The sequence below is a fragment of the Acipenser ruthenus genome, chromosome 29 (assembly GCF_902713425.1).
Source record: "Acipenser ruthenus chromosome 29, fAciRut3.2 maternal haplotype, whole genome shotgun sequence".
Taxonomy (NCBI): domain Eukaryota; kingdom Metazoa; phylum Chordata; class Actinopteri; order Acipenseriformes; family Acipenseridae; genus Acipenser; species Acipenser ruthenus.
In genome coordinates, this window is record NC_081217.1 from 17016116 (window position 1) to 17039282 (window position 23167).

Below are 23167 nucleotides of genomic sequence, written 5' to 3' on the forward strand. Positions count from 1 at the left end.
GAATAACATACAGTAGAAGCCCGTTCATCCGAACATAGCAATGGTTCGTATTAATGAGCGTTAACATGTTTACAAAAACAGCAGTACAGTGCATTCCGGTATGTTTTACCTGTCTCAGGTACCTTTCAATTGTTTTTTTTGTTTTGTTTTTAAGAGGACTACACTTACCAGAATGCAATGGGGTGTAAGTTTACAAGCCTGAACTGTCCCGGTGTACACGCAGTCACATGGTAACCCTACAGGGTGTTGTTCTGACTGCCCTGCAGTCCGAATAGGAGTACTCTGAATAAGTACTCAAAACTCTGTGTTTACATGCATAAGTATTCTAGAATATTTGTTTCTGTTTGTACGTGTGTGAGAGTGTCTAATAAATAATGCTGTTTGTATTAAAGTTATTTAACAAGTTAATGGTGATAATGCAACTATTGTATTTTTGAATAAGCCACGTCTACCATCAATAAACGAAAGTAATTATCCAACATTTTAATATTATACAAAATAACATTTAATGAATTACTAAAAAAAAAATTAAAAAGTTATTTAGAGAAGCAAGTTTCTAAATTAGACAGTCAAGTAAAAAAATTACATTAAAATCACGAAATGGTATAGAAATGTATAACAAATATGCTTTAAGGAACATAGAAGCCACCACCAAAAACACTGCTTGAAGAGAACCTCTCTTACCCAGAACACCTTGCTTCTGTATAAGAAGATTTCGTGGCGTCACCAATGTGAGGTATGACACAGGCCCGGTTTTTGGGATGGAACCGCATAACAGTCTCGCATTTTGATTGGTCCATGTCTGTCACATGAATACGTCGTCACATGAGTGGAAAAGCGTGCAGGCATTTTTAACATTGTGATCAGATAGAGAGAGTGATCTGCTTTCCACAACCTTACCATTAAAATATAATGTGGTATTACACTGTACTGATATAACAAACTATGAGGAATTACTTTATATAAATGATCATGTTATGCACAAATGTAAGAATTGGCTTTCTGTGGTGGTGTACTTTTTTCTTTCAAGTAGCATATATCTTTTAGATAACGTCCCAAATTCTGGGCCGCCTTGGTTTTTAGATAACGTTCCAAATTCTGGGCCGCTTTGGTTTTTAGATAACGTCCCAAATTCTGGGCTGCCTTGGTTTTTAGATAACATCCCAAATTCTGGGCCACTTTGCATTTCCGAATTCAGCCCAGTTTTGGGGAATCAGCTGACAGCCGAGTTTCTAAGTCATGCATGCACAGTTTACCATAAACTGGATCGTGAATTCATTTGAGAGTAACCCTTAGTACATTAATCAAAGTTCATGTATTTTTTACTCTCCCCAGAAATCTTTTTTTTTTTTTTTAATGAAAAAAACAAAAATGTAAATGTTAAAAAACGTATTTCTTATTACATGAAGAAACTACATTGCACTGAAATAGATACATGAAAATTAATTTAAGCAGTCGTTTTCCTTTATTAAAGGCTAATATTAAAACACATTTTTGGGAAGGAACATGGTATTCCGAAAAAAGGACATCTCGTTTTCTTATGTAACGTCCATCAATATATTGTAGTGTTTCAGGTTCTTTTTGGACAGAAATGAGACTGCAACTGTGAGTAGATGAAGGCCGTTTATTTTGACAATAATTAAATAATCACAAAATAAAATCATAAAGTGAGGGAAAGGAGACTGGGAGTCGAAAGTGAAAATAAATGATTGTAGTAATTTTTCTTTTACCCTACCCTTCCCAGTCTTTTCCCCGCCCCTCTTGTGCGCAAAACCTGAACTCCAATTCCCCTCCACACACGTGTACCACCATGCAACCCCTGCACGCATACACCCACCATGCAACCCCTGCACGCATACACCCACCATGCAACCCCTGCACGCATACACCCACCATGCAACCCCTGCACGCATACACCCACCATGCAACCCCTGCACGCATACACCCACCATGCAACCCCTGCACGCATACACCCACCATGCAACCCCTGCACGCACACACCACCATGCAACCCCTGCACGCACACACCACCATGCAACCCCTGCACGCACACACCACCATGCAACCCCTGCACGCATACACCCACCGTAGCAATTCTTTGCAAAATATATTTTCGGGTATTCAGCCCAATTCATGTCTATGGCAGTGTTATAAAACACATTGTCAGGCATATCTCTCGAACCCGAGCACGTAGAACCACCATTCAAAGTGATATAGACTCAGTGAAGCACCCCAAACCACCCCCTAAAAAGGTGTGGTGGTTCACCCAAAAACTCATGTCATGATGAAAAAATTCACTTTGCCAAGCCGTCCTGGCATTTGAACCATGAAAATGGTGACTCCTTGTGCGGGGCCCCATGGGGCCCCAACGCAAAAAAAAATCAAGTTCTAACCCCCACAGAACCCGAGATACGCCCTGTCAAAAATGTCCAAAAACTACCCTTTTCGGGGTCATATCTCCTAGGGTCATGTCTGGGGGCCCTCTTTCACAGGGAGCCACCCGTTTTCAAATGCTACATTTTCAACAAATTTTCACATTTTCAGCATGATGGCATATCAAGGTTGCATTTCCAATAGCTTTTGAGCTCCAGGTTGGCAAAAAAAGTCTAAACTGGTGTCCTTTCTAGCTGGGGACACGTCACTTGGAGGGATCGACAGGGGCCCCGAGGTGGACCTCCATACCGATTTTCAAGTCTTGGGGACCCCCGGAACCCGAGATACAGCACCCTGAAAAATGTCTATGGGAAATCCCATTATAAAACCCCTTTGGAGCAACGCCCACCATCTGGCGGTGGGGTGGCGTTTGAACCCGTGGCCAATGTCTTTCTTTAGCTAAGACTCTTGTGCACGCAAAGAATGTCCTTCTGAGTTTGTTGGCCCAGGGGTCGTGGAGATAAGGGTACGATAAGAGACCACCCCCTTCCCTATGGCAAATCCCATTATAAAAACACCATTGGGGTAGGCTCAGCTAATGGCGGTCATGGGTCTTACGAACTCGAAGGAACCCATTTTCTTTAGCTAAGATTGTTGTGCATCTAAAAAGAGTACAGAAGCATCAATTTAAGTCCATTCCAAGTGTTTTGTGATCACAGTATCAGCCTGAGTGTATCGGAGCACAGTTTTGCACCAAAAGCGAGGGGAGGCGAAAAAAAGCACTATATACCCTATTCTTTAAGATATCACTTTGCAGTGCAAATTTGAGGAACGCAACCACTTAGCAACTTGCAAATTGGTACTGCAATTTAAAGGCCTGTAGTGTCAGACTGGTAGTGCCTAACTGATTCAAGTGTTTTTGGAATGATTCTTGCAAAGACTGATTTATAAGAAAAAAGAGAGATTGACAAACAGCATTTTGCTTTATATGCAGAAACGGGCAACTACAAGAGGGTGTCAAACAAGCTGTGAGTGTCCCAGGAGGCTACAGAGTACCTCTGAGTATGAATCCAGATGCTCGCAGTACCTGTTCTTAGATGTCCAAAACCAATGTATCGCTGTATAACTGTATACCATATAAATATCACTTTTTATTGTGTATTAGCGAAAATTGTAAAGGGGTACTCGAGCTGAAACCTCCAGATAGAAGGGGTACAGTTTCAAAAAAAGGTTGAAAACCCCTGACCTACAGTATAAATGATCAGGAATAGATAAGGGAAATGCTGACTAATACAATACAATAGGATTTATTTGAAGTTGTTGAAGGGCACTGGTCTCTTAAACCCAGAAGTTCTGATAAACCCCTATGCCTCACTATATATTGATGGACATTACATAAGCAAATGAGATGACCTTTTTTTTTTTTTGGTATACCATGTTCCTAAATGTTTTCTGAGGAGAGTAAAAAATACATTAACTTTGATTCATGTACTCTTAAATGAATTAACGGTCCAGTTTATGGTAAACTGTGCATGCATGACTTAGAAACTCGGCTGTCAGCTAAGCAGAATAATATCTCAAAAACTGGCCTGAATTCGAAAATGCAGAATTCGGAACGTTATCTGAAAACCAGAGCAGCCCAGAAACTGGGATGTTATCAAAGCGGGCCAGAATTTGGGACGTTATCTAAAAACCAAAGCGGCCCAGAATTTGGGACGTTATCTAAAAACCAAAGCGGCCCAGAATTTGGGATGTTATCTGCAAACCAAATCGGCCCAGAATTTGGGATGTTATCTGAAAAGTAAAGCGGCCCAGAATTTGCGACGTAAATGAAAACAGCGGCAGTCTATATGTAAAACTGTGATTACATTAGAGATAAACTAATGTATCCTGTAACAAAACTGCAATAGCGTATATGTTTTATATTAAAATATATCGCAAAAACGATTATAGATATATGCTACTTGAAAGAAAAAAGTACACCACCACAGAAAGCCAATTCTTACATTCGTGCATAACATGATAATTTATATAAAGTAATTCCTCATAGTTTGTTATATCAGTACAGTGTAATACCACATTATATTTTAATGGTAAGGTTGTGGAAAGCAGATCACTCTCTCTATCTGATCACAATGTTAAAAATGCCTGCACGCTTTTCCACTCGTGTGACGAAGTATTAATGTGACAGACATGGACCAATCAAAATGCGAGACTGTTATGCGGTTCCATCCCAAAAACCGGGCCTGTGTCATACCTCACCAATGTTTACTAAACATTTCAAGGAACTATTTTCAATAGTAGAACATAGGGAGTAAATAGATTAGCATAAAATGAAAGCTAATCCTATTTTTAATAATAGAAAATTAAAATGTATGTCTGTAAATTAAATTGTGCTCTTTTTTTTAACGAATCTGCTGATGGCGTATCCCAGACTGGATGTTTATACTGTAAAGCAGGAAGGGCTGACGAGAGCTTTGAGTTTGACAGCGTAGATGCGAGCTGGTGAAAATTAGACTATTAAACTGTATTGGTGAAGCTATACGAATAGCAATCACAGAATGTTGTTTTGTTTTTGCATACGTCTTATGAACAGCGTATCCCTATAAAACCAGGAGTTCTGCTATCATATTCATTAACTAAACCTGAATACTGACCTTGATTGCGAAACTTTACACCGGTGCATATACCTCAGTTTACTGTAAGTGTATGCAATAATATTTAGTTTTTTAAGAATAATTTTGTCAGAACTGTAGAAGTTTTGCCAGTCAGTAAGGAGACAGGATTTTAAACAAAGATGTAAAGTTTGTGTGTGTGTGTGTGTTTTTTTTTTTTTTTTGTATTAGAAAAAAAATAACTAAAGCAGAAAAATCTCATGGAGATCGGTAAGATAGCTACGGCAAATAAGATGAGTTTAATAATCGTGAATGTGCTTGCACAAGCTACGGCAGCTTTCTAAACATTTTATAATTGTATATAAGGAAGTACCTTAAACATCTACGTAATGTATGACAAATATTAACTTCCCTATACCGAGAGCTGAAATGACAAATTACTCGCGCAACATTCATTGGACCGCCCTGCTAGTAAGTAAGTAGTAAAAAATGTAAAGAAAAAAATAAAGATGAAGAGACACAGACGATTCTTATTTTGGCTGTTAACCTTTACAAAGCGTTTTGAAAACCATAGTGGACTTAGCTCAGAGGGTAAAACCACTGATCCTGTAACAAGAGAAACGCCTCAGAACTGACTGAAACTTCACATCGTAAACGTATATAAACAATGGGACTGGCACCGAGCGAGCCATGCATCTATGAGAAGCTGTCTGAAAGTGTCGATATCCTGAGGCGATCCGGGTATCGATATGGAATGTCGGAGAGGGAGATCGAGAAGTTCATAAAGCAGGTGCTGGAAACGAATGAGCCCAGGCGAGAGCCGCCCCAATTCCCCATCCTGCTGGCAGCGTGCAAGGTCAGATTATATACTGTGCTGTAAATAGATGGGAAGCATTAAGGAAGGGGTAAACGACGATACATGTTGAATCTCTGGATTCTTACCATCATGTTAATGTACCATTGTATTACTTCTAGCAAACAATATGAAATGCTGAACTGAAATCGCAAGTGTTACATTTGAAATGTGTAATACTGTACAGAGTCAGCATTTACTAATGAAACACAAGTTCGTTATTCACCAAACTGTTCTAGATTGTGGGTGACTTCATTAACAAGGGGCTAACCCCTCCCAGGAGCCCCAAGGTGTATGTTTCAGTTGAGGTGTTGGAGCACAATGTGATTTTTTTCCAGGACCTATAGGAGCTGCATGTTTTCACTGTTGTCTTTCCTTTCCCCTTCATGCAGCTTGTAATTGCACTGGGATTCCTCTTGGTGGCAGTGCTGGCGTTCACCTACCCTCTTAGCTTTCCACAGTACAGGTTTCCTGTGGGTCATGCTCACAACTGGTCCTCTCCCATCAGCCACGTGCGCCTCCTGTCTCTGCCCATTGCCAAGAAGTACAACCTCGAAGGTACATAGTTAACTCTGCTTTCACAGGGACCGCAATGCACTGTGGAATTTGTAGTTCTGCACTTCTGAAAGACAAGACACAGATAAAAAAAAATCCTGAAGGCACTGTGGGTTCAAAAACTGGAGAACCTGGAGTCATATGGTCACCCTATAAATAGGGCATTCTTACCTCAGAATTACATTTGAATTGCTGTGCTGCTAAACCTTTGGCTTGCTAAAAACACTTTGCTAGTCATTTGAAATGCGTAAGTCCAATTTGGCAGTCTCTCTGTGTCCTGCAGTCTTGTCTTTATGATCTGTAGTCTGCTAAAGATTCGTATCAGCTGTAGAAATGAAAGGCTGTGTTATTAGTTAAACACGTGTTAACTGGTACCCAGGGGAATGGATTTGAATGATCATTTCCATTTTCCCTGAATTGTTCTGCACTGTGTCGTACCTTCAGGATTTAAGTAATCATTTGCTTTCTGGAATTTGAATATTCCTTTTTGTTGTAAAATACATAGAACCGTTGATTTAGTTCCTCTGGATCTTGCTTGCTAACTTATTTAGTACTTAGAACATGTGTTGTTGTGCTGCACTGTGATGCTTCCTGTTTCTCAGGGGATTTTTTAGGATAGATATGATACAACGGGACGTTTCCATTTAACAAATGCGCTCGCATAAAATCCACCGCAGCATCGATATGGATACATACAAAATATATATACAGTTGTAGTCAAAAGTTTACATACCCGAATGGAAATTTATAATTTCTAGAAATTTCTCTAAAACAAATAATTCTAGGAAAAATCTTTTGTAGCAAAAGTTTTGCTTTTGTGGATGAGGAAAAAATAGATGTCTACAATTATTTATTTTGCAAAACTCCAAAAATGCTAATTCAAAAGTATTCATACCCTGACAAGGAAAATTAAAGTAATAGCTAGTTGAGGCACCTTTAGCAATAATAACCTCTTTTAAACGATTAGGATATTTGTCAATGAGCTTTTGACATGATTCTTTAGTGATTTTTGACTATTCTTCAACGCAAAATTGTTCCAGTTCATTCAAATTCCAAGGACTTCTCTTGTGCACAATACCAAAGATTCTCAATCAGATTTAGACCGGGACTTTGACTAGGCCATTCCAGAACCTTCATTTTATTCTTCTTTAACCATTCTGAAGTAGATTTTGGTGTGTGCTTTGGATCGTTGTTGTGTTGGAATGTCCAGTTACACTTTAAAAGTTTTGTAGTGGAGGGTTTCAGATGATTGGCCAATATCTATTGGTCTGCTATGGAATCCATTTTATCATGTATTGGAACTAAATTTCCTGTGCCATTAGAGGAAAAACAGCCCCATAGAAGGATATTACCACCTCCATGCTTGACAGTAGGTGTGGTGTCCTTTTGTTTGTACGCCTCACCAGACTTTCTGCAAACGTAACGACTATCAGCGTGACCACATAGCTCGATTTTTGTTTCACCACTCCACAAAACCTTTGAGCAGAACTCATATCCATCATTCAAATGCCATTTTGCAAACTTTAAGCGAGTGTCCGTGTGATGTTTTCCTAAGAGTGGCTTTTTCCTTGGCCTGCGACCATTGAGACCTTCACCTTGCAGTACTTAAAATGCAAGACCTACGGTTGAAATGGAAACCTCAGTCCCACTTGCAGCCAATTCACTTTGAATATCTTTGGCAGTCAATCTCGGACTGAATAGATTCAATTCTTTTATAGCCTATTTGCATACGACATGCCTTTTAAAGCCGGGATAATTCTGGTCGCTCTTCTTTGCACTCTTTCTAGAGCAGCAATATCCTTTTTGTAACGAGGTGACCAGAACTGAACACATTATTCTAGATGACGTCTTACTAATGCATTGTAAAGTTTTAACATTACTTCCCTTGATTTAAATTCAACACTTTTCACAATATATCCTGTTGGTCTTTTTTATAGCTTCCCCACATTGTCTAGATGAAGACATTTCTGAGTCAACATAAACTAGGTCTTTTTCATAGATTCCTTCTTCAATTTCAGTTTCTCCCATATGATATTCATAGTGCACATTTGTATTGCCTGCGTGCAGTACCTTACACTTTTCTCATTTGCCATGTGTCTGCCCAGTTCTGAATGCTGTCTAGATCATTTTGAATGACCTTTGCTGCTGCAACAGTGGTTGCCACTCCTCCTATTTTTATGTCGTCTGCAAATTTAACAAGTTTGCTTACTATACCAGAATCTAAATCATTAATGTTGATTAGGAATAGGATATTCTTTGCTTTCGAGAAATTTCTAGAAATTATAAATTTCCATTGGGGTATGTAAACTTTTGACTATATCTATCTATCTATCTATCTATCTATCTATCTATCTATCTATCTATCTATCTATCTATCTATCTGTCTATCTATCATTAACGTATTTTCAGTGTAACTCTAAAAGAGAACAGCTTATTGTTTGTTTGAATTGTTTTGTCCAGCTCGTGTCTCTACTGCTGATCTTCCACGTCTGGCTTTCGTTCCCTCTCTCCCCTACGCCTGCAGCCGCGGATCAGTTCTGCACCAATTCTTCACTTTTCAACAGTTCTTGTGATTTCCACAAGCTGAATCACTTTAATATGTTTCATAACTCCCCTTTGTTTTGCTTGGACTTTACTCCAGATGCCAGGGCTGTTAGAGGACAGGCTGTCTGATCTTTATTTATTTAAACATTGTAATTCTAAAGGGTGTGGGGGTGTTTTGCAATTGTTGTTATAGCTGGCTTGGTTTAGTGTGTGATACAGGGATGGAAATAAGACTCCTGTTGCATAGCAGTTTCACCCATTCCAGGTTTTAAGGTGTGTCTTAATAAACTCCTAGTAAAACCAGGATTGGATCCAACTGCTATGCAAAGGCGGTCTTATTTCCATCCCTGTGATAGCTACATATACAATGACATATTTCATGTTTCTTTTAGGATAGGCTGGTCTTTATTAGGTTGACCTTTTATTAGATTTGTTTCTAGTTGTGGTTTATTCATGCCTGGACAAAAGTATGTTTCAAACTGTGTTTAAGGGTTGCATTGTATCCTGTGGTTTGCTCTCAGATGGTGCTGATAAGGTTTCACTCATTCAGAATGAAACTTCCTAATCCATCTTTTGTCTGAGTTGCATAAATCTGCAATTCTATATTTATGACTCCTTCCTGACCCTGTTAGTGTGTGTCTGATATTGCACAACTCCAGCCTAGTTTACTGGCATTGAAATAAACCCCACTTTGCATAACAAATCCAGGTTTCACTACAAGCATTGGTTTATGAACCGAATGCAGCACAGTGCGTCTGAAACTCAAGGGTCTAATTAAAACCTGGAGCTGCTATGGCTCTCTGATCGATGGGTCTCACGTCTGATTTATATAATGATTGGGTTGTTGGACTCATTGCATTGTGCAGTCGTTGATTTCTGTGATGCGTACTCGGACACTCTTATTAAATAAATAGAAACTAGATGTTTCATCTCAGTAGGGATGTCCTGGTGAAATATATTCAGAAATAAACAGACAAATTCTTACGCTGTGAGGGACCGTGCAGCTGCCTCAGCTCCACCTCCGAACCCAGCTGGCCTATCTGCTGCTGTGAGGAAGCAGTGTTTGGATAAGAGAGAGACGTCATCTGCACGTTGTTTTTGTAAAGGTCATGAGTGTGAATCCCGACTGGGGTCGATTTGGCACTGGGGCAGGTCGTGATGTTCCTTGATCCTGAGCGTGCAGGGTGAGGGGCCTTCTTTTTGGCCTGTTCGGGCCTAATTTTAAAGCTTGAACCGGACCCGACCTCAGCCAATCCGAACCCGACCCGAGCCTGAGTGTCGTTGTTTTCACACCTGACCCAAACCCCCCCCCCAAATATAATGATCCTTAACTAAGGCACGCTCTATGTTCTTGTTACCATAAAATAGGCACACATACATAAGATCTACTTGAATTCACATAATCATTATTTTGGACTTGCCCACACAACCCCAAACAGCAATGTCAAGCTTCATTATACCACAACTGCAGCTTTTAATAATGATATAATTTCTTACCGTAACCCAGTAAAGTGATAAAATCCCTCTTAACAGAAAACAAACCAAAATAATTTTAAAAAAAAAACACACAAGTAGAGTGTTTGAAAAATGCTTGATGACCTGTTGGAGTGTTAGGGGCTTGAGGATTCCGGAGTGCCATGCAGATTAATGCTGTTCTGCCTTTTTCAGGGTTCCACGAGTGGTGGAGATCCCATAAGAAGGGGCACTCTGGAGCTGCAGTGAACTGCTCCGAATGTGCCTCGGTGTCGGCTGTGCTGGAGGTGTGGAAGGGTCAGGGCTTCCCAGACTGCATACTTCAGGGAGTGCAGCCCGTAGTAATTGAGGTAACTGCAGCGGGGCTTCAGGATCAAAGAGCAACACAACACAAGGCGATTACATGAGGTCTTTCATCAGTAACTGGAAACCGCTGTAACACGACAATAGTGCCACATGTAGAAATACCAAAAGAAACTTAAATAAATGTAATGACAAGCATTTTGAGTAAATGGCAAACCGTGCTGTTTTTCTTTTAGGGGGGCCAGTCCTTAACCCTGTCCTATGCAGACCTGGAGCAGCTGTACTCCAGGCAGCAGGAGTTCATGGACCTTTTCATCAGGGAGCAGGAAAACCTGATCGTCCTGGCGCAGGAATTCCCAAAGGAGCCCTCCGACTTCATACTGCTGTGGTAAAAAGAGAAGAGTGGGCTCTAGTTCAGCTTGAGCAGACACTGCCTCCACGCTAGTGTACAGTGTACCACTCTTAATGTGGAGACCTTATGTCCACAAGCAACTAACTGTGTCCACATTAGGCGTACTGTGCTTTACCAGCAGCTCACTGATCATCATTTAAAGGTGTGCTGAAAGCAAGCCTCCCTACAGGACTCCTCAAGCTTTAAGTGCATATACACTTGAAATGGTGCAGTGCAATACATTTACCTTAGACTGACACACAGGTAATTAGTTGTCATTTATTTATCATTGTGTAATAGATTGCTTTAACAAGACGAAACCTCTGTTACACGTACACGGTTCAGCTTGTTTGCAAGGTGGCCCTGCAATCTCCTTCCTCATCCCTCTTCAGTCCGTCTCCCAGGGGGCAGTGGATGCTCACGTGATCCATCTCCTTGTTGACTCCTGGAGAGCTGGTTAATGATGCTGATGATTTCTTTGTCTTCCCCCTCAGGAAGCCCCAGCTGGTGAGCCGTCAGGAGGTGCTGCAGGGGCTGTTCCCCAGTGCGGAGCTGCAGAGAGTCCTGGACAGGGAGGGGGTCTCTCTGAAGCGCTGCCTGGTGACAGACAGCCAGGGGCTGCAGAGCAAGGTAAGGAGCGTGGTGTCACAGGGAGGATCTCTGATGAAGATAAAGTTAAAGTGAACACTGCCAGGAGTCTGAAGGTGAAAGGCTGAGCAGCCAACTCTAATACACGTTTCCCATAGTAAACACACAGCAAAGTGTATTAAAGTACAGGGAAAACATTGAGGTACAGTAAGGTGTGTTAAAAACATGGCAAATTATGGTAAATTAATAGTATAACCATGAAAAAAGCATGGGGGGAAAACTGTAAAAATACAATCCAAAATTTACCGGGGTAAGCTTTTATAAGGGAAACTTTGCATGTTTTGAAGACTACTAAACAGTAGGGGTGTAGTAATACAGTGAAGGCGCAATATGTATCACAGGTCATGGTACAGCATGCATCACCGTACATGTGATGGTCCTGATAGGGTACTATGATGAGTAATAAGATTGAGTGATCATTAATGATGCTGTTTTGTTAAAAGACAAAACTCAAATGAGAGAGGGAGAGTGTGTATCCATTCCAGCTGTTAATCGCCTTTATTCATCATTCAAGAACTTTGTGGTTGGGCTACAAGTGTGTTCCTTTGGGTCCTGTATCACGATACACACGCCCCTCGATTTGAATACTGTACATCGTGAAGAAAGTCTTGTGATTATTAATACACAGTGGCCAGTGGAAATAGCGCTACCCTAAAACTTCTAACCCTGCTGAATATGGGAAGTCTTCCCATTGTGTTTTGTATTGTACTCAGTTATGTTCAGTGGTGGTTTGTCTGCAGGCCCAGCAGGTGTACAGATGGCTGGTGGTGGGGAGCGGGCAGCCTTCGCTGAGAATCCTCCCGCTCGCGGAGTGCCGAGGGCAGTGCAGCTCCTTCAACGTGTGGCTGGAACCAGGGGACATGGGTGAGCTCAGGCTGTGGCTGCTCTTGTGAATCTTCTTACTGTTAATTTAACAGAAGCAGCGGCTGGCTCAACAGTGAACCATGACATCGCTGCGTCCCTGCCCTCATCAAAACACAAAACAAACATTACCTAACAAAAAAAGTAAAAGCAGTTGTGTGTTTTTCTTCTGGAGAGGGTGTTTGTGTTAAATGCAGAAACAAGAAGTCACATTGCTAATAACTAGATCATTGTTTTTCACATGGCCACACCCATGCAGCTGTCCAAGTGACCTATTGTTGGGATGCAGTTCATTGGTTCGCTCATACAGGAACTGCGACAGGAGTTTGGCATCCCTGTGTAACACAAAACATTGTGGAGTCCCTAAGCAACAGCCTGCAGGAACCCCACTAAGTGTCAGTGCCAAGGACAGTCAAGAGGTGCTTCACAAGATCATAGCATTGATGAATCATTTTAATCATTTGTGTCTGCAGTGATGGTGGGTTTTTTACACCTGGTCCAGTATTGCTGCTCATTCCAGTGACGCTGGGATGCACACTTCGACACATGTTCTGAATTGGAGTCGCTTTCCAAACACATTTCAGGGTAGCACAGTGATTTGGGTCCCTTTTGAATAAGAACAGTCAGACGGGTGGGACCCTGAAGAACTGTTTCAAAACAATCGAAATCCAATACTTTAATAAATACCAGCAATTCTTCCAGATGTTTTTATTATTTTAAAGACCAAGCTGTTTCAACTTAACGCAAGACTTAATGGTATGGATATGTTTTTTTTTTTTTTTTTGGTCAGTTGACGCTTTTACGTGCAAAATCAGATGACAAGAATCGCTGTCAGTGTGAAGCCAGTGAGAAGTACTTTATGGTCTGTAGTAATAATGATGTGTGTCCCGTAGTCTTTCAGTTCTGTGCTTCTAGCCGCTCCCTCTTATCTCTCCACAGTCTATGCCGATTCCAAGTTCTGGCAGATGGACCTGTTTCCAGGCCGGGGACAGAGCATCGTTTGTGACGGCTTTGCTTTCTGATCAGCCCCTGCAAGCAGTCTGTGGAAAGATAAGCGGATGCCAGCCAGCTCCTGCAGCGAAACAGCAACGTCAGTCTGTCTGTCTGCCTGTCTGACTAGGACTCCACCCACTAAACCAGGCCCTCCAGGACTGTGATTGGACCCCCTGCACTAAACAATGTCTGAACACCCAGCTGCCTGATGTCACCAACGCTGGCCAAAATGCATGAAGCATCTTGTAAACAACAGACGTGACCAATGAAACTCTCTCCAAATCTGTATGTCAGTCTGTCAATGAGAACCGCAGTGAACTTGTTTTGTGGAAGCTCACCACTGCTGTGTTTTGTGCTGTGTTTTTGAAAAAAAAAGCCCTGCATTTAAATGTACATCTGTTTTGAATTAGCAGCAGACAGTTTAAGGAATGGCTTGCTCAAGGGCCTTATCGAATCTCTACAATAGCAATAACGCTGGACATGGCACGCTGAACCCATACTTATTGGAAAGGTCCTGTGTTTGTATTCCTGGGTCAGTCCTGTGCAGTAACTGATCTAATGTGCTAATAAGAAGCATTACTGAATCAGGGTTTGAATGAGGGTTGGGTCAATTAGCAGGTCTGTCTTCACACAGAGAGTAAATAGAATAAAAGAAACACTACTACCGGTTTCACACAAGGCTGCTTTTGTTTTGTCTTGCTTTGTTTTTTTCATTCTAAATATTCTTTTTTATTACTTTTTGGCTCTTGTGTGTATCCGATACTGTTCAGGTCAGTATGCACATGAGTGAAAGGTTTACAGATCACTCAGATGCTCCCATCACTCGAATCTCTCTGAAGGGTAAAGGCCTGTGCAGTTTGAAGGGCGGGTCTGTCTGTGCTGTGGAGTGTTCCGCGCCCCAGCTGTCATGACATCACCACACAGCATAGGAGGGTGGGACCCTGCACCTGTTCCCAGTGAGCTCAGCCCCTCTCCTCCCGGCGCCCCGGTGTCCTCTGGGGGTCCCAGCTGCTTCTCGCTGGCTTCCAGCACACATGGAACGCATTATCTTGTTTCCTGTAGAAATATAATTTATTTTCTGTGGGTTTTATTGCATAACAGTGACCAAGCCTCATGTCTGGTGGTATTCAAGTATGTGGAGCACGGACTTTACCGTTCCGTCTTGCTTAACTGTGTGTGCATGTCATTACTATACACTGCCAGCACCACATGCTGTAGTACCCAATCATGGGCATTTCATTTTCCAGCAAAATCATTTCTCCCTGCATTCTCCACAGGCAAGATCAGCAAAATGATGATGATTATTATTACTAATATTATTATAAAAAAAAAAAAAAAGTATTGCAACTGTTTAATTGTTGCTGTAATTCCTCATTGCATACAGCCAAAGACTAGGGTGTCTAAGGACTTGAATTTGGGGTGGTCTCGCTATTAGCCTGTAGAGCCCCACACCACAGGTTAAGTGTCAGTATCCTTGTGTTTGGTTAAACATTTTTAAATATTTGTATTGGGGGATGTGTAAATAATCTGAATAATCAAAAAAAAGGGTAAAAATACATTATGTATGTACAAATATTGGTTTGGATTGGATGTGATTTTTTTTCTTTCTCCAAAGGTTTGGATAATGTTTATAAATAAAATTCGTATTGTTCTCTAAAATAATGTTTTTTTTATTTGGTTGATGGTAGAGCAAAGAAATTTGAGGCTGTTTATCTTCCAATTCCTTCTAAGTTTGGGATCCCATGTGGGATCGCACTGCATTGGCAGGAACTGTTTATCCTCACAGCGCAACAGCGGCTCCTACTGGCCAGGTGAGCGTGAGCAGACAATTGCAGGGCTGACCTTGGTCCTCCAGGGGGCGGTAGCTCGCTGACATACGCTGTCAAGATCTTGGGTGTAAAGAAACGATTGGCTTAACGGCGAGAGCGGCCACACCCACTGACCTTCAGTTCCATGATGTGAAAGGATCTTAGCCGACATTCTAAATTGAGTCACAAAAAACCTGGATAGCATGACATTGAAAAACTGATAAAAAAAAATAAAGTGTGAAAGAATGAAAGATAAAAGGCTTGAAAAATAGTGGTGTTGACACTAACTTACTAATCTCTTGTGCACACTTGACAAAAGCCCCATAAACTAATTTTTATTTACTTTCTTTGTGCATATGTAGCAGATTCACCCATTCAGGGCTCCAGAGGGATTCAGGTTTGCATCCGCTACCTATTCCATCTTCGAGGGATTCAGGTTTGCATCCAATACCTATTCCATCCTCGAGTGATTCAGGTTTGCATCCGCTACCTATTCCATCCTCGAGGGATTCAGGTTTGCATCCGCTACCTATTCCATCCTTGAGGGATTCAGGTTTGCATCCGCTACCTATTCCATCTCGAGGGATTCAGGTTTGAATCCGCTACCTATTCCATCCTCGAGGGATTCAGGTTTGCATCCGCTACCTATTCCATCCTCGAGGGATTCAGGTTTGAATCCGCTACCTATTCCATCCTCGAGGGATTCAGGTTTGAATCCGCTACCTATTCCATCCTCGAGGGATTCAGGTTTGAATCCGCTACCTATTCCATTCTCGAGGGATTCAGGTTTGAATCCGCTACCTATTCCATCCTCGAGGGATTCAGGTTTGAATCCGCTACCTATTCCATTCTCGAGGGATTCAGGTTTGAATCCGCTACCTATTCCATCCTCGAGGGATTCAGGTTTGAATCCGCTACCTATTCCATCCTCGAGGGATTCAGGTTTGCATCCGCTACCTATTCCATCCTCGAGGGATTCAGGTTTGCATCCGCTACCTATTCCGTCCTCGAGGGATTCAGGTTTGCATCCGCTACCTATTCCGTCCTCGAGGGATTCAGGTTTGCATCCGCTACCTATTCCATCCTCGAGGGATTCAGGTTTGCATCCGCTACCTATTCCATCCTCGAGGGATTCAGGTTTGCATCCGCTACCTATTCCATCCTCGAGGGATTCAGGTTTGAATCCGCTACCTATTCCATCCTCGAGTGATTCAGGTTTGCATCCGCTACCTATTCCATCCTCGAGGGATTCAGGTTTGCATCCGCTACCTATTCTATCCTGGAGGGATGCTGTGCAGTCTTGAAGGCCACGCCTTTCCTCATACAGCAAGACAACCTCTTTTATATGTTTTCTCTAGAGGTCTCTCCTCTACCAACCCAATCTACAATCTAACAAACTATTCTAATGGCCCGGGCTCCCGCCCCGTGAAATGACAATGTGCTTACAAAATATCGAAAATATAAAAGTCCTTTGTTTTACCACTCAGTAGAATGAGGCAATAAACAAGCAAGTTACTGTTTTAATATCGCTTTAGTTGTTGTATTTTAAGTAGTTGAATATAGTAGCAACCAACTAGCTCCTATTGTGGCAACAAGCAATTGGATTTGGCGACCAATTCTCTTGGCCTAGGAGTCATTGGCTCCTCAGGCAAAAAGTTTGTCTGGAGCCCTGCCATTCTAGATTTTAATACATGCTTGATTAGCCATGGGATATACGTGACAAGCTCAGGTAAGTCTGGCTAAACTCATAGTAAAACCAGGAATGGATCAAACTGCTATGCAATGGGAGACTTATTTGTGTCCCTGTGTAGGTAACATCAGAATAGAACCAAGGCCAACGAAGCAAATCCAAGTCAGCTTGCCCAGGTAGCTCACAGGCAGGGTGTGTGTGATTCTGTACTCTTGCCTTACTGAACTAATGCTCTGCTCAGTCCCCCTGGCTGCTGTCCATTACTGAGATCAACAGCTGCCTCCACCTGCATACATGCAAACCCCTGTAACCAGGAGTCAGCATTCTTGAGCGTGCCTGTTATGCCAGTCACAAAGTAAGTATGGAAGTATTCTTGGTATTAAAACAAGTTGATACGCGCCTCAATATTTCCCTTTGAGAACAGCCTCCTCCCACTCACTCCATTCCCAGAGCCAGAGAGAAAAGCGATAACAAAGAGAAAAAAACCCTTTTCTTTCAATGCACGGAGCACCCTTTAAATCCATATTTTCCCCCCAAATCAATCCTAACCCCCTAAAAGACTACATAGACGTGCATGTCCATTACAATACACCTAGATGAACGGTTTCCCTTGTATTCTGTGATAAAGGCTGCTGTCTAGACCTGTCATACTTTGTTCATGCTGAGTAATGCAATCTTATGAAGTCAGCAGAGATATTTCTTAACATTTCATTAATAAAACCCCTGGTGTTCTGTCAATAAAGAAGACTTGTGACCTCTCACTTTGATTATTCATCTGGTTGAGCTGATTCACTGATGTGCATGAGAGGACGTCGTGTGTCAGTGTGTGTGTGTGTGACCCTGCAGTTGTGCTGGTGTGCTCTAAGACAGCAGCAGAGACAGCAGCCACAGCAGCTAGAGCTTTCCTCCAGGAGCTGGGTGTTCCCAGTTTATAACAGGCTGCCTGCCTCTCCGCTGTGTTAGTGAACAGGCAGAATGCAGAGTGGAGAGCTGGTTCGGGGGCTGCTGCTCGCCCTGCTCTGGGGAGGACACTGCTGGGGTCTCACAGAGGAAGAGAAAAGCAGCATTGTCCTTCTGCACAACGCACTACGCTCTCAGGTCAGCCCCAGCGCCACCAACATGCAGCTCATGGTAAGGGAAAGGAGCCGTGTCCCCGTCGATGTATTCCAGAGGGGTTGCTATTGCACATGGATTTTAAAAGTTTAGGGGAAGTTTATATGTATTTGTCCCTGTCTCTATATACAATTTTTGTGGTACTCTGTAGTTTTAATTTTACAAAAAAAAAAAAAAGGTTTCCTAGATGCTGTAACAGTATTTGCACCTTTTTATCTTGCTATTCTATTTTGTCTTTTTACCTGTTGACATTCCATATTGGGGAGAACATTGGGGGCAACATTATATATATATATATATATATATATATATATATATATATATATATATATATATATAAACTGCTGCTTCTACCTGCTACCTAATCACCTCCTGTTCTGTTGATCAGCCCACCTTCCTCAGTGTTCAGTGTAAAGTGTTCTTTTGGCGTTTCAATATACACAATCATATATTGTGTACTATGGTAAGCTCAGTAGAGACTCTTTGGAAACTCATGTTTCTGCTGAAAAGGGAGCTGAGCTCAATAACGTTATTTAAACAGCATCCTCAGATCAGCAACAACAAATCGATAAGCAAACTTACCAAAAGGTCAAAAAGGACGCTTGCTTATTGCAGACCAGCTTTTTCATTTGATCCTGGAACATGTGCATTGCATTATTTCTGGAGTTAAGTGCTTCAGTTATCACTCGCTGGCCAGAAGAGCGGTCTGTGCTGACAGTATGCAACTGCTGGGAAAGTCACACTAGGGACTGCTGGGTGGGGAACGGATCCATTTACAAACGTGTTGCTCCAGCCAAGGTGATACCAGATCCCAACACTGGAAGACGACACCTCATCCCTACAGCTAAACTTAAACAGTTGTGGGGTATTTAAAGGACATGTAGCCCATGATATATTTACAAGCACTGTTATGACCTGACTCCTACAGGAATCTTAATGTATGATACGGATCCATGCAATATATACAGAGCATTTTTATTATTTTATTTTGGTTCATTTAAAATGTTACTTTACATCACCTGACGTTTCCTAACATTTCATTTCTAATTCTTACTTGTTTGATATCCTGTTTACTTGGCTTGCAAACTATTTAAAAAATCGGTTTTTGCAATCGTCTTTCTAAAAGCTGCATTTCTGAAGTGAGCATGACCTCCAGGGAGGTGCGACTGTAATATCTGCCCCCCTTCAACTGTGACAAAAACATGAGTTGGTAAGTGAAGAATACTGGTTTCAGAGGGGACAGAATTCTCAGCTACACACACCTAGGTGGTCATTTCTAAACGTATGTGAACTCGTCCACATTTGAAATGTTGAAAACGCGCATTGTGTGCTTGTGTTAGAAATGGGACTCGGAGCTGGAGGCGCTGGCTGCTCAGTACGCCACCGCCTGCATATGGGACCACAACCCTGACAGGGGGGAGACGGGGGAGAACCTGTTCCTGACCAGCGGGCAGCTGAACGGGACTCGAGTGATGCAGAGCTGGTACGAGGAGCACCTGGATTATACCTTCCACACAGGCAGCTGCACGCCTGGGAAAATGTGTGGCCACTACACCCAGGTGAGATACCCGAACCCCGCCTAGACAGGAGGAAATCACAGGAGACGTCTGTCGTTCAGTTTGAAGGACTGTTGTCTCTTTCCATCAGTGTTGTTCACTCTGTGTGTTTGTATGAGCCCGTGTTTTCCCCATACTATGCATTGACCAGTTTTTTAATATGCTTTACCTCACCTCCCTGGGTTTTACAATACTTATCAGTGCTTTACAACACTTTAACTATGCTTTATTTAACTGCTATGCTTTTTTAAAGGAGCCTTCATGAGAACACAGTACAGTATGTGCAAATAATTGCTTGACTGCAAAATAATCCTAGTGATAAAACTGCACAGTGTGGTGATAAACTGACAATAAAACACACACACAAACAAACTAACATCTGTTGAATTGCCAGTTTTCTTTTTTTCCTACTTAAGAAAATTAATTTTTTTTTAAAAACTCATTTTACATTGAATGACTGTTTTTTTTTTCAGGTGGTCTGGGCAAACAGCAACAGAGTTGGGTGTGGAGAACACTTCTGTGAGACAGTGGAGGGGATAGACCAGAAGAGACTCACAATCCTGGTGTGCAATTACTATCCCAAGTGAGTGAAGATGTGCTGCACTTCTGTATCTTCACTCAATAGAACCAACTGTTCTGCATTTAAACCCTGTCCCGTCTGCTTCTGTTTCTAGAGGCAATTACCGGGGTATGAAACCGTACGTGTCGGGACCCTCCTGCTCAAGCTGCCCCCCAGACCACACCTGTGTTGAGAAGCTCTGTGGTAAGTCCTGCTGGAGATTCATCAGAAGTGAAAGTGCAGGGATGGGAATAAGATTCCCATTGCATAGCAGTTTGATCCATTCCTGGTTTTACTATGAGCTTTTAATAAGACGCACCTGCGCTTGTTACCTGTACACTGGGGCTAATCAAGCTTGTATTAAAACTCGGAATGGGTAAACAATAGGAGTCTTGCAATAGGAGTCTTATCAGCATTATAACATGCAAGACAGAGAGCATGATGAGGGTTCAAAACTATTGCAGCACAAAAAAGGGCTGAAATATATTGGGAAATGTGTGTTTACTTTAATTATAAACCAGATTGTAGCAAGGTTTGCACAGCATTCCGTAGGAGTGGCACCTCCTAACACAATCCAAAATGGAATGCTACAAAACTAATTACGAACAACCCAGGAACTGTTGATTAGATTTATTTTATTAGTTTGGCAACATTCCCAGTTTTACATTTTTTTTTTTACATTGCATTGCGGGGTACAGCTCTTGAAAAACAGGCTGCTTTGTTTTCAGATGCTGGGCAGACCTCCACGACTGTGCGGTACGACACAGATCACACAGACGCTGATCCGGGGACGAGCCCCAGCTGGGAGACGCACTCTGACAGCTCTCTAGAGAGCAGCTCCGCTCCAGGGACCCCCTCCTACAGCGACAAGAAGATCAGCAGCGAGGAGGCAGAGGTGAATCATGCAGACTCTTCGGAAGAGAGGTCCGAAGCCGGCCGAGGTGCTGTGAACCAGCCGTGTGCCAAAGGGATCCTGGCTGTAATCCTGCTGACCGTGTTCCTGCTGTAAACTGTAGGGCATGGACTCTCCCCCCTCTCCTTTAACCTCAATCAGCCCTCCATTAGCACTGTTGATGATGGCTTTACAACAGACCCCTCTGTTGTTCTGCAGCTGTGATGAAAACCTTCTAAACAGCAGATTGGAACAGAACTGGAACAGTGGACACACAGATACTGGGTTAACAGTAATACATTGCAGAGCAATTGTATATTCCTTTGTACATATGAATAAAGAGGAAGTATGACAACGACACAAACGTTATTGTTTCATACATTTAAAAAATAAGCTTTATAACTCATCAAATTTACCAGACTTATGAAGGAGTCTCTATTGGATGCAAAAAGATTTGCTTCTTTATTCTCAACGTAACTTCCCAGAGTCTTTGACGGTTCCCTACGCTAGTACATGACATCAGCATCATCTCATCCTATTAACAGAAAAAAAAACATATCCTGAAGTATAACACTGAATATAAACACTATATATATATTTATATATATATAAACACTGAATTAGGAAAAGCTTTAAAGAATAGTTACAACTGTGGCAATCGCATGAAAAAGATTTTTGGAGCAACACACACTGTAGGGATGGAAATAAGACTCCTATTGCATAGCAGTTTCACTCAGTCTAGGTTTTAATACAAGCTTGATTAGCCACAGTGTGTACAGGTAACAAGCTCAGGTGAGTATTATTAAACTTACAGCACATTAACAGAGAATGGGGGTGAAGGAGTTGGGGGAGCGAGGTAGGGATGCTGAGATCTTCGTAACCAGGAGATGTATTTGATATGTCCTTTTTTGTTTTTGCCTAACTAGCCCCACCCCCATTGGTTATTTGCAGTCAGCATGCAGTGGAGGGGAGGGCGGAGCTCAGAATCCCAACCCCAGTCAGGACTCTCCAGTGAGATTCTTCATTTATGCACATTGCTTACCAGATACTTTGATCTGGATTTCATTGCTATTTAACACCTGATTCCCCCTTGTAGCTTGGCATGAGTACTTCCCACTGTGAGGCTGAAGAGCAGAGCTGAATGGGGCTCCATGTTCACTGTGCAGGTATGGGGCTCCATGTTCACTGTGCAGGTATGGGGCTCCGTGTTCACTGTGCAGGTGTGGGGCTCCATGTTCACTGTGCAGGTATGGGGCTCCATGTTCACTGTGCAGGCATGGGACTCCGTGTTCACTGTGCAGGTATGGGGCTCCGTGTTCACTGTGCAGGTATGGGGCTCCATGTTCACTGTGCAGGTATGGGGCTCCGTGTTCACTGTGCAGGTATGGGGCTCCATGTTCACTGTGCAGGTATGGGGCTCCGTGTTCACTGTGCAGGTATGGGGCTCCGTGTTCACTGTGCAGGTATGGGGCTCCATGTTCACTGTGCAGGTATGGGACTCCATGTTCACTGTGCAGGTATGGGGCTCCATGTTCACTGTGCAGGTATGGGGCTCCATGTTCACTGTGCAGGTATGGGGCTCCATGTTCACTGTGCAGGTATGGGGCTCCATGTTCACTGTGCAGGTATGGGGCTCCATGTTCACTGTGCAGGTATGGGGCTCCATGTTCACTGTGCAGGTATGGGGCTCCATGTTCACTGTGCAGGTATGGGGCTCCACGTTCACTGTGCAGGTATGGGGCTCCATGAGATTTCTTGTTAAGGTGCAGTAGCAATGATGTCACCACCAGGGAGCAGCAGAGCAAAGGATAAAGACTCTGACCCTCCACCCCCCACACCCCTCGCCTTACAAGCATTTTAAAAGCCAAAACAAGGATAGCGACGCCTTAGTTAAAATTAGATCCTAGAGCCGGTAATGAGATCTACTGCATTTCCTTGAT

General features: G+C 42.5%; 2 protein-coding genes across 2 annotated transcripts; both read left to right on the forward strand.

Moving 5' to 3' along the window:
• The first annotated feature begins 4621 nt into the window (after positions 1 to 4621).
• LOC117433626 (bombesin receptor-activated protein C6orf89 homolog) lies at positions 4622 to 15271 on the forward strand. The gene is made up of 7 exons (XM_059004028.1): positions 4622 to 5844; positions 6234 to 6399; positions 10609 to 10763; positions 10953 to 11104; positions 11602 to 11737; positions 12496 to 12619; positions 13556 to 15271. The coding sequence occupies exons 1-7, from the start codon at positions 5656 to 5658 to the stop codon at positions 13636 to 13638; spliced, it is 1005 nt and encodes a 334-aa protein (XP_058860011.1). The 5' UTR covers positions 4622 to 5655; the 3' UTR covers positions 13639 to 15271.
• Positions 15272 to 17999: 2728 nt separating this feature from the next.
• Positions 18000 to 21603, forward strand: LOC117433632 (peptidase inhibitor 16-like). The gene is made up of 5 exons (XM_034056011.3): positions 18000 to 18238; positions 19561 to 19779; positions 20250 to 20359; positions 20451 to 20539; positions 21064 to 21603. Exons 1-5 carry the CDS (start codon positions 18083 to 18085, stop codon positions 21342 to 21344), a joined length of 855 nt encoding a protein of 284 aa, XP_033911902.3. The 5' UTR covers positions 18000 to 18082; the 3' UTR covers positions 21345 to 21603.
• Positions 21604 to 23167: the final 1564 nt, after the last annotated feature.